The sequence below is a fragment of the Lichenostomus cassidix genome, chromosome 1 (genome assembly GCF_008360975.1).
Source record: "Lichenostomus cassidix isolate B80296 chromosome 1, HeHo_3.0, whole genome shotgun sequence".
NCBI lineage: Eukaryota > Metazoa > Chordata > Aves > Passeriformes > Meliphagidae > Lichenostomus > Lichenostomus cassidix.
The window spans coordinates 88,074,555-88,091,863 of NC_139479.1; the positions used below are offsets into that span (position 1 = coordinate 88,074,555).

The 17,309-nt window shown below is 47.7% G+C and overlaps 1 protein-coding gene and 2 long non-coding RNA genes across 4 annotated transcripts in view; all 3 read right to left on the reverse strand.

Annotated features, from left to right (window-relative positions):
- The window catches only part of LOC146445202 (uncharacterized), a 29,190-nt gene extending 22,594 nt beyond the window's left edge, over positions 1–6,596 (reverse strand). Inside the window, exon 1 of the long non-coding RNA XR_014854040.1 lies at positions 5,744–6,596. This is a non-coding gene — a long non-coding RNA (uncharacterized LOC146445202). The remainder of the gene's footprint in view (positions 1–5,743) is intronic.
- A 2,583-nt stretch (positions 6,597–9,179) lies between these two features.
- On the reverse strand, positions 9,180–16,932 carry LOC146445206 (uncharacterized). Its single transcript, XR_014854050.1, has 3 exons — positions 16,908–16,932; positions 14,806–16,756; positions 9,180–9,277 (listed from the first exon to the last, which is right to left on the reverse strand). It is a non-coding gene; the product is annotated as an uncharacterized LOC146445206 (long non-coding RNA).
- On the reverse strand, positions 9,528–14,212 carry LOC146445207 (cystatin-B-like). Of its 2 annotated transcripts, none has more exons than XM_085069411.1 (3): positions 14,055–14,212; positions 10,732–10,833; positions 9,528–10,355 (listed from the first exon to the last, which is right to left on the reverse strand). In XM_085069411.1, exons 1-3 carry the CDS (start codon positions 14,118–14,120, stop codon positions 10,227–10,229), a joined length of 297 nt encoding a protein of 98 aa, XP_084925537.1. In that variant the 5' UTR covers positions 14,121–14,212; the 3' UTR covers positions 9,528–10,226. The 2 variants fall into 2 exon arrangements, with proteins under 2 accessions (XP_084925537.1, XP_084925543.1); XM_085069417.1 differs by lacking the exon at positions 14,055–14,212 and adding an exon at positions 13,741–13,800.
- Positions 16,933–17,309: the final 377 nt, after the last annotated feature.

The window sequence follows — 17,309 nt, forward strand, 5'->3', positions numbered from 1 at the left end:
CACAGAGGATTTTCTCATGTTCTGTGTGTGTTGTGAGACTTTCCAAGAAGGTGTTTATTCATTGTAAGTATCTATATTCAGTAAAACGTTATTCTGATCTAAAGCAGAAACACCACTTTCCTGCGACTATTCTGCACGCCTCCGCCTTTTGCTGCAAATCTTTTAGTGGTGCTGGAGGTTTATTAAGAGGGGGTTTTTGGGGTCATATTCACTGAATGCCTCAATATTAAAGGTGACCTCTCCTTGAACGTTTTCTTTGGGCCTCCTGTGCTGCTGCTTCTTGTTACATAACTTGCCAGGAAACCACTGCAGGCCTCTTTATCTGTTCCTCCACTGGTTCCAGCTCCATTTATCGTCCTGCTTGCATACCTTTACATCCTCTTATCTTGTTTTGACAGCTAGTCCTTCAGCAACTTCAGGCAAGCTGAATTTTTTTATTCTCTATGTTTTTTATCAAATGAAAAATTTTTATGACCAATCTCTTGGCAAAATTTGAAAGGCGACTTTTTGGCGAACAAAGATTTTGGTTAACTATCAAGATATATCCTATGCATATGAGTACTACTCTTAGTTACAGGGTTATTCATTCCCTGGTTTTAACTTCCATTTCTGCAAGTAAAGGCACTTGAGCACAACTGACAGCCCTATCCAGCGTTCTGTGGGTTCCTTGCCCCCTCTGCTGGCATTTTCCCATTGCTTGGAAGTGGTGAATGAAGGTGGGCAGATCCCATTTGCTTGGAAAGTCCTCTCAAGCTTGTGCATCTCATTTTCTTGTGCAAAACAGAAAGAGGTGTGTTTTTGTTGCCACTCAGTGCTGTTGTGTTCTGCAGCCTGTAGGCATGAAAGAGTGATGAAACATGGGATTTCCTTCTGGAACATCTTTAAGGGTAGAATTCAGTTGTCTTGAAGCCTATTGAGGGGAAGAGGCTCTTTAATGTTACCAGAGGCTCAGCATAGGCTGGGCTATGGTAACTTTGTGCTGCTGAAGGTCAGGTTTCTGTTGATCCTTGTTGATATACAATGTCAGAAATCTTTTGAACTCAGGGTGGGTGGCACGAGGGGAAACCCTTTTTGCAGACCAGCACAATGAAAATGAAGGCTGTTGTTCCTGTGATGATGAAAGCAGATCCTCAGCTGCCATATGGAGAGCTGCTTTCCTGTGGAAGCTCTTAAAGACATTCAGACCATGTGTCATATCCAGTCACAATGATGTGTCTTGTCACTGTGAAACCACAAGACTGACCTCACTGACTCGGCTTTCACTATCATTTGCACAGAGCTGACTTCATTCCTGGCTTAAAAATGACGTGTAAACACATAAGCCTGGGGTTTGGATTTTGCTAGGGTTTTTGTTACAGTTTACTTTATTTTAATTGCTTTGTTTCGTTACCGTGCTGGTGTCTTTATTAGCAATAGCTTGTACCTCTTAAAAGTGCATAAACAGGACCAGGGAGCAATGGCCTGCAAGCTGTAAAGGTCTGTTTCTTCTGTGTTGGAATAGTCGATGGTGCCAGATGTTCCTCAGCTTCAAAGCTGTCAAGAATGCCACTGGTGGTGTCCCAGCAGAGATTCTCCAAGATAAGAGCAGCGCAGTGACGTGAGGAGAAGTTGCCATCTGTGCCGACTGGGAGCGCAGGCTGGACTGGTACGTGACACCAGCCACGTCACAAACACCGCAGGGGGGACACTCACCAGCTTATCAATGCTGTGCAAGAGATGGGGTGGGGGAGGCTCTTCTTTTCATGGCAGTGTTCCAAATCCTGGTTCATGACATCCAAAACTTATTGTGGAGAAGGGTGGAGGTAAGGGTTGGCCAGGATAAGATTGATCAATTGCCACTGATCATCTTTGAGCACAGGTCTGTGAAACATCAGCACTTCCAAGTGACTCCATGAAATACTTGTGCAGGATGGGTACTGCATCCCAGTGTTAGAAATATCACTGGATTTTTGGGCAGAGATCAGCACTGCCATGGAAAGGAAACCGTCTGATTTCCTCTGCAACCTTCAGCATCAGCTTGCTGACAATTAGTGTTGATTTTCCCTCCCTTCTGCACAACTCTGTGCATTCTGGGAAAGAAGAAGTTGTTATGCTTTAAAGTCAAAAAGCAGCAAACCCTGAATGTTGAGTCCAGTGAATGATTTCCACACCACATGAACATCTTTAGTTTCACACCTAGAGTCTTTCCAAGATTATCAATGAACCCTCCTAGATTTTGTGCTCAGTGTATTTGTTGCAAGAGAGAATCAAGGGTCCTCCCGGAGTGTAGTGTTGACCAGGGGATCCTAACATCCCTTGCCAAGGAAGTTAGAGGGATCTGTATCCAGGTGAGTGGACAGGTTTATAAAATATCCTCGTATAGCACTGGTGCTGTGCGGCTGTTGGACACATTCTCTGACTTCTGGCCCTGCTAAGGTGAGCTGGCTCTTGCAGTTCCTTAGCTTATCTGTCCTGCTGTGTGAATAAGGCACAAGTGGTGGAGCATGGTCAGCTTTGGAGTGAATCAGCAGGGTCTTGTGCAAAAGCAGGTTTGAGTTGTCATCAGCTCCATGACTAGGGCTCTGAGGAACTCCTCATCTGGAGAGGAGAAGTTGGTGCAAGTGGCAGAATCCGGTTTTAACAGCTGCCACTCCCTTTGTTCCTGAGAACTGGAAGGAATTTTCTCTCTCTTCACAAAAATGTTGTCTCAGGACAATGACTGTTCCTCAGATGCCTTTTGCCCACTTCCATAGCACTGCTGCTCAAGTTTGGGAAATTCTGCAATCTCTTTTTCAGGAGCATGCTGCAATACTCATCAATACTGTTGAGTGCAGGGCCTTTAGAGCTGCAGGTTCTCAATGTCAGGGGCTTTGTACCAAAAGCAGGCCTTGAAGTCAGATGTGAAGCAGTTTTTTACAGTCTGCTGCATCACTTGTTATGGGTGAGGAGGAGGAGGAGGAGGATCAGTAGTATGGGTAGGACACAGATCAGTTTGTTGCTGTGGCCATAAACCCACCTGTTTCTAGCAAATTCCCTGATGCTGATCCCAGCAGAATCCTGTGTGCAGCACATATTCTCAGCTCACTTGCTCTCATGTACCACCCTAGAGACTAAGAAGTGTCTGGTCTCTTGCTGCTTCTCTGGTCCTTGCTCTGCTGGCCAGGGGGATGGCAGGAATGCTGACAGACAGCAATTTTTTCGGTGGTCTTGAAGTGTTAGCTGTCCCTTACCAGGGAGGGCTGCTGGCAGTTTTTAGCCTTACCCCAGTGGCTTTTGAGCTTTGTACATTTGCATTCACGAATGTGACTGGGCCAGGTGGGACTGTAACTGCAGAATGAATCCTTCTGACCATTGATTCCAATATTGGCCAGAATAAACTTTCTCACCCAGTCTGAAGCATTAGAAAGCAGGCATTCTTCATTTGCACAGGACACACAGAGGATTTTCCCATGTTCTCTGTGTGTTGTGAGACTTTCCAACAAGGTGTTTATTCATTATAATTACATATATTCATTCAAACATGTTTCTGATCTAATGCAGAAACACCACTTTCCTGCAACTATTCTGCACGCCTCCGCCTTTTGCTGCAAATCTTTTAGTGGTGCTGGAGGTTTATTAAGAGGGGGTTTTTGGGGTCATATTCACTGAATGCCTCGATATTAAAGGTGACCTCTCCTTGAACGTTTTCTTTGGGCCTCCTGTGCCGCTGCTTCTTGTTACATAACTTGCCAGGAAACCACTGCAGGCCTCTTTATCTGTTCCTCCACTGGTTCCAGCTCCGTTTATCGCCCTGCATGCATACCTTTGCATCCTCTTATCTTGTTTTGACAGCTAGTCCTTCAGCAACTTCAGGCAAGCTGAATTTTTTTATTCTCTATGTTTTTTATCAAATGAAAAATTTTATGACCAATCTCTTGGCAAAATTCAAAAGGCATCTTTTTGGCTAACCAAGATTTTGGTTAACTATCAAGATATATCGTATCCATATGAGCACTGCTCTTAGTTACAAGGGTGTACATTCTTTTTCCTTAATCTCCTTCTGCTTCGGGACAAAAGCTTCGTGGCCCACAGATGTCGTTTTGATTCCAGTCTTCACTCGTTAGCTTTACTCTGGTGTCTGTGGGTAACAGTGCATGCTATGGTCCTTTTCACCTCAGTTGGAGAGGTGCTGGGTCTCAGTCCCTAAGGTACACTTAATTTCCTGGTTGGAATTCATGTAGTAGTGTGTTCAATCCCGTTAGTCTGGGGATGCCAATGGCTTGTTGTAAATTCTGCAATGTTCTCCTGAACGATATGAGGTAGCTCTTGAGGCCTGCTTCACTTTTAACATGCACATCCCCTTGTCATGTGTGGAGTTTGCAAAGGCTGCTCATGCAGCAGTGCTCATCCAGTGAGTAGGGGCTTAATTTTCTGAGCTCCTAGGTGGGATCCTAATTCTAAGCAAAGCAATTGGGAGTACTTGTACTCAAGTCAGTGAGGTTTTTGGATAGAGTTTTCTAGTTTGAATTTACTGGGATTGAAGAAGGGTTGTGTTTCACCTGTCTCAGTGAAATGGCACTGACAACTGTGATAGAGTCATTTTTTAACTTTCCTTGCAGGGTATTTAGTACTGAATAACTTTTTACATTTATTACTGATATTGCCAGTGCATTACATTGCTTCACTTCCCCCCCCACCTCCCCCTTCCATGTTTGTCTCCTTTTCCAGTTAAGTGACTGTGGGTTCCATGTATTACAGGTCATGTGATTCCACATGGGCCTATATATATGTGAGATGCCTGGGGAGTCCTCACACACTGTTCTGCTCAGACTGCGCTGAACATCCCTCTCCAGAACCACCCATCATGTCAAGTGCCGGTGTGAGCGATGGAGTCTTTTCTGAGACCATGTCAGCTACTGCAGAAATTCAGGACATTGCTCTCCAGGTGAGTTGCACCTTGTCTCTAGATTAAGTCTTTTGTGTGCAGAGAGATAGTTCCTGAAGCTTATGGAGAGCCTAGGAGACTGAGCCAGGGTTTAAACTGGAGAAGCTCATTCTGAATATGGAAATCCCCCTGATTGGAAGTGTTTTCTCAGCATTCTGTGCAGGCAGTGCCCTGGTAAGGCTGAGACAAACCACTTGTCTCTCTCCTCTTTGTCCAAGGCTGGGCATGGCACTGGCTACATTCACTTAATGTCTGTGTGAAGTTCCAAGCCCAGCTCTGCTATGGCAGCGCTGAGGTCGCCTGTTTGAAACAAGAGGTGGCATATTGGAAGGGAAAGGTTGTATCTTTAGTACAAGCTGAAGAATTCATTCCTGAGTCAAGGACTGCATAGGACAAAGCACATGCTAGCATGCAGTAAAGAATGATAGATGCAGGACAAAGCTCTTTTGAAGGTGTGTGTTCCCTGCTGGCATTCAGTGCTTTCTAGAGTCCCAGCTGTGATGCAGGGGCTGCTGGTGGGGCAAGGTGAGCTGGGCACAAGGCAGGCCAGGGAGTGAGCCCAGCTGCCAGGTGGTTGGTTACAGGCAGTGGTCCTGTGCTGGAGCAGCTGTGTGAGCAGCACCTCTGCAGATCCTCTAATGCACACTGAGACCAGGCAGCCCAGTACTCTGACAAGGTTCTTTTCCATAGTCTAGAGGTGGAGCAGATAACGTTTAACATCCAGTTGAGGGATTTGAAGCTATTCCATGTTACAGGAGGCTTCTGATTTAGCAGAATGATACAAATATACTGGTAACTTGATACAGATCTAAGTTACTCTTAACAGAGCCACGTGTTGACTCCCCTCATGCTGCTCTGGCTAACTCAGGGGGACATTCACTTTCTTTTATTGAACTCAGGGATTTCCACCACCACATGATTCCCTCGACTGACAGAGCTATTTATCACAAACACCCCGTGGTCCCCTTTGTGTTGAGATAAACTCAGCGTATTTGCAAAAGCTGTGGTCAGTCACAGCCTGCATTATTCCCTGGGTTTCATGGGTGGCACATCGCCCTCCCCAGCTCCTCTGAGCCTTCTTCCATTCTAGGGCTTTACTGGTCAGTCACAGCTGGGGTCACCAGAGCTGGGGACACGTACTTGGGGGAGGGCTGGAGTTTGGGCTAACAGGTTAGTCAGAGGAGAGATGATTTACTGCAGAACAGAAAGAGAAACTGCTGATTTACAATTGCTTTGGGGACACCAGGTGGATTACTTGGGAGCAGTATCACGGCTCTCCTATGCTGGCAGGAATGTTTGAAGGAGCAGCACTCACAGACATCAGAAATTCCCTTTTACCTGTGGAGGGGAGACCCTAGCAAGGGACTTGAAGCACCTTTGTGTATTTGCCATTGTTGTTTGCTCATGTTTAAGATGGTGCCAGCTGAGGGCAGTGAAATTTAATTAATGAGTCTGTGAAATGCCTCAAGCACTGGTGCCAGATACTGAGCTTTGTTTTCAATGCTGGGCTGTGTTATTTATGGGTGATCTGAAGTCTTGCAGTGTGTATTGGAGGTGAAACCACAGCAGTTGGGTGTCACTGAGCAAACAGGCACTAAAAAATGTGAATGCTGGTTTCAGGCAGTGCTAATGCTACAGTGTACAGGGCAAATATGGAATCTGAAATGTGGAGGGTTCTGGAATCACTTTGATTCCAGAAAGAGACTACACACACGTCAGGCTGATCTCAGTGCCGGGGAAGGTCATGGAACAGCTCATCCTGAGTGCCATCACACAGCATGTGCAGGGCAACCAGGGATTCAAGCCCAGCCAGGATGGGTTTGGGAAAGGCAGGTCCTGCTTGACCAACGTGATCTCCTTCCATGATGGGGTGACCTGCCTAGTGGATGGCTGGGCCCAGTCCATATATTTACTGATGAATTGGACAAGGGGATTGAGGGTGCCCTCAGTCAGTTTGCAGACTTTCATTAAGCAAGTATGTTTGAAAGGATGAAAACTGGAGTGCTATATGTGAAAGAAAACTCTAAATATCAACCTGTCCATCATTTTCCCCTTTCTCTTTACAGGTGCGGGCTGAGTTTGAAAAGCAGGCACACATGACCTGTGTCTTCTTTAAAGCCATATTATATAGGTATCAACATGTTTATCAGCCGAGCAGAGGGATTAACTACTTGATTAAGGTTTGTATATGTTATAGGAGGAAGTGTTTTAGAGTTAAACTATATACATGACTTGCTGAATGGTTTTGTAGGCAACCATCTGATGTGAGTAACAGAAGTGGGGAGTACCTCCAAATGCTTCTAAAATTCCTCTCTTTGGCACTACTGTAAGCAGGAATATAAACATTTACAAAACACCTCCTGTGCTTATTGTTACTGGCAAGCTTCCTGGGCTCATCCCCCTCAAGGACTATAGAGTGCCTGCCCAACTCAAATGATTTAAACAAGTCATAACTGGTGTCCTCTTTGCTTTCAAAGCACAGGAGTGTCTGTGTCCCTCAACTGTGTTTGTTGGGAGGGATTTGAAGTCAGCTTGAGGAACTGACAGAGAGACAGAGTCAATTTTGTAACGCAGTGCAAGCATCTCGACTCTGCTGACTGGTTTTGCATGCAAGCAGGTGTGTTGATGTTTTGCTTCTGCATCAGGTGCTGCAGAGGTACAGCCTTGCCTGCTGCTTCTTTCTGTATTGTCAAAAACCCCTCTCTGCTGCAGAGGAAAAATGGGTCATGCTTAATTTGGAGCTCTCTGATAGCACCATTCATCCTCTACTGGAATCCCTGACCCATGGATATCAGGAGCTTTCTGTGAAGTGGCACAGAAGAAAGGGCTTGGTGCATTTTGCATCTGAAGGCCAGCAAGCACTGCTGAGCAGCAGGCTGCCCTTCTGGAGCAGAGCAGGCATGGCCTGTGACTGCTGGGTCTGAAACGCCACGTGTGTGCAGGCATGTGGCTGGCAGGATATGCTCCCTGGACAAGGGAGTTGGGAGACTCGTTTGATTAGAGAAATTGGCCCGTCATGTTTGGGGGAGAGTAGTTCTGCGGAGAGACACTGTGGGCATTAGCTCCACACTTCTCATATTTGGTTGATCTCAGGAAGGACACATTATGCCAAACCTTCTTCTTTCCCACGTGCTTCCTTAAAATAACTTTTCACTCAGAAATGAAGACTGATGCGTTACTGAACACGGAAGAAATCCATTTGCAACACTGAAAATGGACAATTTGGTGTGTCTTCTTTCCCAATTTTGTCAGTGACAAGAAACAGTTCCTCATTTTAGCATGAACTGGAAGAAACTCTGCCACCACAGGATTAGTTCTTTTCTATTTCTTAATCTCCCACATCACTGACGTTTTACCAGCAGACTTACAGCTGAGATGCAATTCAGACCAAAACAAATATGGTGTCACACTGCAGCCACCAGAAAGCATGTAAAAACCTCTTGGAGCCTAAGGCATTCAAGTTCTCATGCAGCTCCGAGGGAGAATTTAGTGCTTGTTGTGCTTGGCTCTGTAAGAATGAAATTTTACACCTTCCTAGCAAGGCTTTAGGTGAGGACTGTCTAGGGAAGAAGGTGAATTTCTTTGGAGAGTATTTCTTCCAGGCACTGCCATGCACTCCCAAAAGCATCAGGATGTGTCAGTTTCCCTGCTCAGACAGTGATGTGTTTGGGGTAACTCTGCAGACCAGGCATCCTGCCTTTCAGGCTCTCATTGCTTCTCAGGACCACATGCTGGTCTTTCTGTCTTAGATCTGTCTGTACCCTCCAGGAGCAGATGTCGTGTCTGCATCTTGTCCCACCCCCGAGTCACTGAGGTTTCCTCATTGTCTCTTGTGTCCCATGAGTGTGCCAGGAAGCTGTGAGCTGCTGTGCTGGCATCTTGGTGACTGCCATAGGACACCATCAAAACCTTTCTCCTCTTGTGTCTTCTGCTGCTTCCACACCCAAGCAGCTCTGCTCATTTTCCCTTCACCTGACTCTGAGGGGGTTTTATAGTTCAGTTTTCTACAGGTGTAGAGAGGTTGTGCCAGCAGTTACTATCCAGACTTGGGTAAGAGCTGTTGAAGTAAAAATGAAGATACATCTCAAATTAAGCTCCTGAGCAAAGATGTTCTTTCAGGAATGTAAGGAACAGCCTTTTGTTTGAAACTGCTTTGAGCCCATGATTCTCACTTCCCCCCACTTTTGGTTTCTAGGTCCAAGTTTCCGATAATGCTTATGTCCACTTGAAGGTGTTTCGGGGTCCTATCTCAGAAGACAAAGATCCTGAACTTATCAATTTTCAGACCGGCAAAACCAAAGGGGACCCTCTGAATGACTTCTGAGAGATGATGAGGAGCAATGCCGCACCTCTGCAAGTCCCATGGGGTTCTGCCTGTAACAGCAAATAAAATAATTCTGGAAAGCTATTCTGAAAGTGCGTATTTTGCTTTTGCTGCTGATATACCTGCAGAGGCCTTTCTTGTTATTCTTCATGTCTGTCACAAGGTTAAAATAAAGTATTTATAATTAAGACATAGAATAAACAGAAGGTTATCTGGAATATAAAAAACACTTGAGGAAGAAAATAACCAATAATGAAAACCAGGGAAGAGAACACTAAGGCACCAGACAAATAGGCCATCTAAAGTCAAAAGAAATGTTTATTGTTATAAATGCAGAAATGCCTGTCCAGATTAAGTTTCTTCCCAGAACTTTTCCATAGGATTGAAAACATAAGCAGCTGGTTTGGTATTTTAAAATCACACATCTTCTATGGGACATTACATGCTACTGCTGCAAGAGGATGAGCATGATTACCAAGTGAACATTTCTTGCAAACTACTGTCATCCTCTTTCTCTTCCTTGAAAATTTGCTTCAGCTCGAGTCTCTCATCAGGGCTTTGCCCATAAAATACAAAGTGCAATTTAAATCTACACATATATTCAGAGCTGCAAAACAGCACAGAGAAGACTGAGGCTTTCCTCTTGTTCCTTGCTGCAAACACGTGAGTGCTGGTGTCACTCCCCCTCTAATTTCCAAAGGGAGTCCACACACAGGACTCAGCCACAGTGTTCTGGATAAGTTGCACTTCAGTCTAAATTAAGCTGCAACAAAAGTTGGGCTTACATTAGTGCAGGTAACAGGAGAGCCACATGACTCTCAGACTGGGAGATTGCAGAGGAAGGGAATGGCATAAAAGAAATGGACTTTTTCCACTGTCTGAAAAAAAAAAAAAAAGAAAGACACTTTATTCGGCCTTTGTTGGCACAGGAATCCACATTTTGCAGCCTGCAGAAAATGCACGTAAGCAGCGGTTAGGGAAACGCAGCAGAGAAGGTTGCTAGAAATAAGCCAGTTCATCGTGCTTTGTCTTGCTGCCCTGGTAACTGTGGAGGCTCAGCTGCTCATTCTCATGGGGGAGGCTCTTGAACACCCGCAGGTGCATGAACTCATCGTTGCCAACATGGACCTGCAAAGCACGAAACCCAGTGAGATCCCTGCAGAGGGAGCAGCCTGCAGCACGATGGGTGGCAGAGGCTGGGCTGCTTTGAGCAAGGAGAAGCACCCAGGCAGCAAGAAAAACCACTGGCTTGTTTTAAACCAGACTGGGAGCTGTGACTTGGCGGAAATACCACCTGATCTTCCCATGAAAATGGAGAAAAGGGGATCTCTGTATTTAGCAGATGGGGAGAGGGGCTGGGAGGTGGATATTTGGGGCCTTTTAATGCATGACTTTTTTCTTATTGGCCAAATTGTAAGCATTCTCCTCCAGTTAAGAAGGAATAAAACCCCACCATTCCAAAGATTAAATACATTAATGTATAAAACCCAGCCAGCCCCTCTACCTTGATGAAGTAGTTTGTTCCAGCAACCAATTGAGTTTTAAACTCCACTGCAGTGAAGACATCAAAGGTTTTCCCTTCTTTTGCTTCTAGCTGAGCTTTTACCTAAAGGAAACAATAGATGCTTTAAGACTGATCTGCAAGGTTCAAGTATTTACACCTTAAGGCTTACAGGTCACTGCTGCCAAATTCCCAGACACAGAGTTACCACTTTTCTAAGGCATTAAAAGATCAAAAGGAATCAAGTTAAGTTTTGTGTGAAAGCAGGACCAGGAATCTAGGGAGGTGGCAAAGCTGAGATCATGGTGGGTGTCAGTCACTACAGGCTGACACTGAGTCTGGATAACACTTGACAGTTCTTCCAGCATCTCTGCTGGAATCTGTGTGTTCAAAATGCAAATCAGTGATCAAGAAGTCCAAATAACCAGTCCAGTACTCTAGAGGGAGCCATGAGCTCCTGAGATGCAGCTCTTCTCTCCCACACTTGGCCTTCTAGAACCTCGTGGCTATATGGAAATTCTTGGTCAGGAAAGAAGAAGATTTCAGGCTTTGTTTTGCAGGGCAAGATGAGTTAGTCTTGGGGTCCTTGCTGTGAGTCCTCGCTTGCTCCAGGCTGGACTTCCTGCACTGCATCATTGTGTAGCCCTGCCTTCGCTCCCAGGGCAGTAGTAGCAGCAATGAGTGGATTTTCCCGCTGTATGGAAAAAGGTACTTCTCCTTCTTCCTAAGTTCAAGGGAAATAGATACATTTGCTCTCCTGCCTAAATCCCACATGCTTCCTTAGGGGAAAACAAGTGCCAGCCTGGCACCGCTCAGGTTCTGTAGGTGAAGTAGGAATAGAAACAATTCCTGCAACAGGATGTGTTCTCCCACCCTCTCCAGCGTCCAGAACTCTGGTGCCTTTCCTGTGACCATCCTGTCCCTGAGGACTATGTCCATGCTTTTCATCTTGTCTCACAGGTCATACCTCTACGCTTTGTCCAGGCTATAATCAGCAGGGCACAAGCAAGAAAATGATGTTTGGACACTTTCCTATTTGTTTTTTACCATATGGAAATCAAAGCTGTATTCTAAGATGCACTGAAGGGAACAGCCCCAGAAAGCTGTGATTGAGTTCTACCTCCACCCCTTATCTTGAGTCAGAGGCTGGAGCAAGTGGTTTCAGTTTTCATCACTAGAGCTACTTTTACAAATGTTAAGCAGCAGCGTGGACGTGCTCATGTTCTGTGCTCCTTTAGCAGTCCTAGACACTGTGGCATGTTGGTTTCTGTGGTCTCTAAATCACTCCAGCTCAGCACACATTGTATTTCCACCAGTGTGCTGAACGCTGAACTCTGGGGGCAGACAGCTCAGAGTCCTGCAGCTGCAAACTTGTCAGGGTGCCATCACTTGTGGCAGTGAGTCACCACAGCATGTGACAAAGGAGCATCCTGAGGCAGTGGGGAGAGGGACATCCCAGACAGGAACACTCTCCCAAAGGCCTGGCTCTTGATCTCAGTCTGGATCTGGGGCCCTGGAGCACAGGAGGCAGCACCGTGTCCTGGTGGTACCAAAGTCAATGGCATACTGGGCTGCACCAGCAGGAGCCTAGCCAGAAGACAGGCGAGTGATTATTACCTTTTACTAGGCCCTTGTTAGAAAATGTAAAATGCTGTGCCCAGTTTGGAGCCCCCAGCACAAGACAGACTCCAATAAACTGGAGTGAGCTCAGTGAAGGGCTGCCAGGAGCATTCCATGAGCACACCAGGATGAGCTGAGAGGAGAGCAACAAAATGAATTCCCTTGCCCAGCCCAGGGAAGAGAAGGCTTTGAGGGAAATTTTCCAGTACCTACAAGAAGCCAGGCTCTTTCCAGGGAGGTGATGGCAGAAGAATGAGACACATTTCCCCTGAGGACACTCCTGCAGTACAGCAGGAGTGTTCCAAGAAGCTGAGGAGTTTCCATTCTTGAAAATTTTCAAGACCTGACAGGAAAAAACGCCAAGCAGCCTGGGGATGCTGACCCTGTGCTCAGGCAGGAGCTGCAGTCCCTTCCCACCCAAACAATCCCTGATTCAGGCACAGGGCTGGAAATTGTTACACTCTGCAGGCTCTTTGCTGTCCTGCACAGCCTGTTTGCCATGCTCTCACTGCCAGAGCAGCTAACTAAGAAGCAGATGGTTCAGAGTCACCCTGAACAAGCACTGCCACAGGTACCAGTGAGAAGCCAAAGGCTGAACAGGCCTGGGTGGAAATCCTTGCCACGAGGAGGCTGTTCCTATGGGATTCCTAAGCCAGACACTGCCCAAGGAAGCTGTCCTGCCCTGTGGGACACTGCACCGGCTCTGGTCACAAAACTGAACAACACTCAGCCATCACAAGGATTCTTACAAATCACCACTAAAATGAAGGCCAGAACTGGAAAAGCAGGAACAGGGAATATGTTTATGGCATGCAACTGGCAGGCTCTGATAAATCTCCACAAAGATCTGACTCTAAGCAAACAAAACGATTTCAGAAGCCTTCCTCAATTTAACAAGACTCATGTTTTCTCCAGTCAGCATCCAGATGAGAATATGACTGCATGAACAAGTTTCAGGTTTGGGTTTTCCCACCTGTTTTCATTAAATAAAGTATTTTTAACTGGCAGCCAAAACAAGTTGCACAAACTTTGAAGTATTTATGTGATAATTACGAGATTGTGGGTTATTTCCGTTCACTTCTGAATCCAATGGGGTTTCGTTTTCATACTCCTTGGTTTGGCATTACCAAAGCACTGCAGTCTGCCACAGAACAGAAAGTCAGCATCATGTGCAATGGTATTTGCATATTTGCATTCACAAGACATGTAGGCTTTTTCAGGTCAAAGCAATACTTGTGACTCTCTCAGCAATTCTCAATCATTTGCTTATTGCTGCAAACTCAGGCTGGTGCCTAGGAGAGGCACATGCCTCCCTTTTTTAAAATCACAGAATCCTCAGACTTGACAAGCTAAATGCTAATTTCAGTGTCTGCTGCAGCCTGGACAACAAACCTGGGCAATGACAAAGAGCATCAGAAGCTGGAGTTCAAACTTCATCTTTTCTTTCTAGCTTCCCACACCCTAAGCAACAAAGCCAAAAAGCAGAATGAACTTGAGTTTTCACAAGACAAAAAGAAGAACATGTGCTTTGAAAGATCTTAGTTGCACATTGGAATTTCTAGAGTAAAAGCATGTGCTCGTGTATCACAAGCAGGTTGTGTCTCGGCGCTCGGCCGCGCACAGCGATGGCCGAGCACTCGCCGGGCCCCGGACAGGCCCTGCACGGCCCCTTCCCGCGCCTCCCGGAGCTCGCCCCGGCCCCTCACCTCCTCCGCCATCCGCTGCGTCTCGTCCGTGGCGGGCCGGGCCGCCGAAGGGCCCCCGCACAACATGGTAGCAGCGCTCCGGTTCTCCCGCTCGGCCGCGGGCCGATCCCGCCCCTCGGGCGGTGCCGGGGCGGTGCCGGGCCCGGCGCTGGCACCCGCGGCAGGGCGTTCGGCGGCCGAGGCGGCGGCGAGCGGCAGCGCCCGGGCCTGGCAGCGCCCGGCCGGGGGAGCCTCAGCGCGGCCCAGCGGCAGCGGCGCTGCCCGGCCTTGGCGGGGCCATCGCGGCCCGACAGCCGATCGGAGAGAACAACAGCCCCGAGCGACACTTGCGGTGACAGCGGCCGGCGGAATTTCTCCTGCGCCCTGCACAGAAGGGCGGCAGCCGCTCCTCAGCGAGCGGCGCCTCCGTGGGAGCCCCGTGTGAGGACAGGGCTGTCCTCAGCCGCTGCTTTCCCTCGCTGTGGGTCACCTTTCCCAGCAGCGGCAGGTTCGCTTTAGCCGCAGGCAATGAATAACAAGGAATAATAATAAAAAATAATCCCCAGGCTCCCTCGTTGCCCACGTTCATCATTGCCCCTCCCAGGCCGATTTTGCCGCTCCTCAGCCAGCAAGCTGAAGGCGGTGCTGAATTATCCAGGCTCCGGGAAATCCCTGCGTAGATTTCAGTCTGAATGTTCCGCTCTTTGCCTACATTTGCCCACGATGTAAACGTCCAGACTGCTTGGAAGAAAACCCAACAGCACACACCTACCTTCCTCCTCCTGCTTTGCAACACCCCTTGGTAAATTTGATCAATATAAACCTAAATTTAACAACAGCAGGTACTGCAAGCTGAATGGAGCTCCTTGACTGATAGGCAGGACATGGTGGGAAGCATGAAACAAAATGGGGAAGAACGTTTTCTTTTCCTCTGGCACCATCTTTAATTAAATGTTTTGCTGGAGCTTTCGGTAGGCAGAGCTCTGCCAGGTTTGTGACAAGACTGGGGATGAAGGTCGGGGCTCTTCACTGGGATGGTTCCCAAGTTTTCCAGTGGAAATCCCAGCAGACAGTTGATACTGACCCTGTCAAAGCATCAATACACTCTGGTGCTGCTTCACTGCTGGATGGTTCAGGAACCCAGGAATCCACACTGGGGCAGGCTTTCCAGAGGGTTTTTGATCCATGATGGGTGGGATGGGGCAGCCATTCCAGGGGGCATCTTCTGCTAGGAAACGTCAGTGGAGGTTCTCAGGATTTCAACAGAAGATTGTTCCCCGGTGTGTCTTCATCAGTGTGGTCCTGTGTGACACAGCGACGGGCTTTGGACAGGTGCCTGAGCAAGCCTTCTCTTCTCCTGGACTTGCGGGATGAGAACATATCCCCCTCTCCGTGCATGGGAAAAGGGTTTGGTTGCAAAGCACCTTGCAGCTGTCCTTCCTCGGCTTCAGTGGTGTGAAAAGGGCAGAAGCAGTGAAAGCCACGCTGAGCAGGGAGGACAAGGCTCTTTCTGAGCTGGTGCTTGCTTGGGGTGGCTTCAGGTTTCTCAGTGAGTTTCTTCCCCTCGTAGCCAGGGAAGCGGCCGATGGCTCTGGCATTCCAATGAAATGGTTCGGGGAGCGGAGAGGAACAGGGCTTTGGCGGTTCTTAGCGGGCTGTGGGCAGTCTGTACGCGCCGCGAGCGGGCACGGTCGTCTTGCGGTTCTGTGCTGGGCTTTTGTGCCCGTGCTCGCTGCTTGCAAGAGAGAGAGCGGTCCCCAGGCGCCCCCGCTGACGGAGACTCGGGCAAGTGCCAGCAGCGGGAGAGCGAGGCCTCCGGCTGAGCTTGAGGGAATCTCGCCGCACCTCCTCCCTCAGGCCGAGGCCGCCATCGCCCCGGGCAGGCCCGGGCTGCCATCGCAGCGCCCCCTGCCGGCCGCGGCTCCGCCACTGCAGCCTCGGCCTGGCCCGAGCCGCCAGCGCTCCCTGCCGGCCGCGGCCATAACTACACCAAAGGGAAACCAGCGCTTGGCGGCTGGGAAGCTTCTGGTAGCGAGCGCTTGTTCGTTCTGTTCTCTTCCATGTGCATTTTCTAGGAAACGGCTGTGCTTATTCCTTTTCCTACGGCTTGGCCTGGAAGCCCCGTCATTTTTGAAGTGGTCATAATTTGGAGGGAGGGGTCTTCTTTCCATTCCAGGAAGGTTCCCATCTTCCTTGGCAGACATTTGTCTTTTAAACCAAGACACTGCTAAAATATCAGCAAATGTGGTCTTTTTGTGGAAATAATCTGCTAAAGTCAGGAAAAAAATTTTCAGACGGATCAGCAAGCTTAGTAGATGCAGCATCTTTGAAATTAGGAAGTTACCAGCCTTTTTCTGAGCTGCTCAACATAAGCAGCAGTGGCCCAGAGGAGTGTAAGTTCCACAGGACATGGTCAGTTTATGGAACGTTGAAAACAGTCAGCATTGATTTCAAAGCTGGTACTTTAATGCTGAGCTCTAATATAGGTGTCTAAAATATGTGTTCCCTCTGAAGCTTGGAAAAACTGCAAGCTTCAGAAGCTTTGAAGCCTGTTGTATGATAGAATCTTCTGCCAGCATGTATAGACTTAGGTCAATAGTCTTGAAATGTAACTTTTCTTTCAGTATAATGAGAATTAGTCATTGTCTTCCTTTATCTATCCAGATGTTTGCTCAGCTGCTGTGGAAAGCTTCTTCACTTCAGCAGATGCTGTGGTAAATGACCTGTAAAATGGATGTGATACACAGATTTTTTTTTTATTTGTCATGAGAGAACTATGTTGAAAAGCCCATAAACCCAGAATCCCCAAAACCAGCCCAACACAGAATTACCTTCATTTGGAATATAAGGCCAAGCAAGTGGTCCCATACAAACCTGAGTATGAAAACATGATGCCATGAGAAGATTCCTAAATCCCAATCATCCATTCTTTGGGTGTTTGCAGTGGGCATACAGAGGGCTGTGCTAAGAAGCTGAATTGCTTTCTTTACTTTGCACTGAGCACAGAGGGCTGTCTCTTGCAGTAGTCCATGGCAAATCATGTGGAGCAGAGGCTGTTTGAATGTTGCTGTTGGACTCGGTGGAACACCAAGGTGAGTCACAGGAATTTCATGCCACACTTTGGGGCTCGGGGCAGGAGAAGGTGGCTCTGCTGTCTCCTGAGTACCTCAGAGCTGCACGCAGAGTGGGATGATTTGTGATGTGTGCAGAATGCATAGGTGTGAGCTGTGTGCCACCCTGAACACAGGCAGGTCAGTTCTCTGTGCCTAGGGACCC

Excerpts from the sequence above, each read along its gene's own strand:
- LOC146445207 (XM_085069411.1), bottom strand. The coding sequence starts at position 14,120 with ATGTTGTGCGGGGGCCCTTCGGCGGCCCGGCCCGCCACGGACGAGACG. Across the intron at positions 10,834-14,054 it reads CGCAGCGGATGGCGGAGGAG|GTAAAAGCTCAGCTAGAAGC; the intron begins GTGAGGGGCCGG and ends TGTTTCCTTTAG. Across the intron at positions 10,356-10,731 it reads GAACAAACTACTTCATCAAG|GTCCATGTTGGCAACGATGA; the intron begins GTAGAGGGGCTG and ends CGTGCTTTGCAG.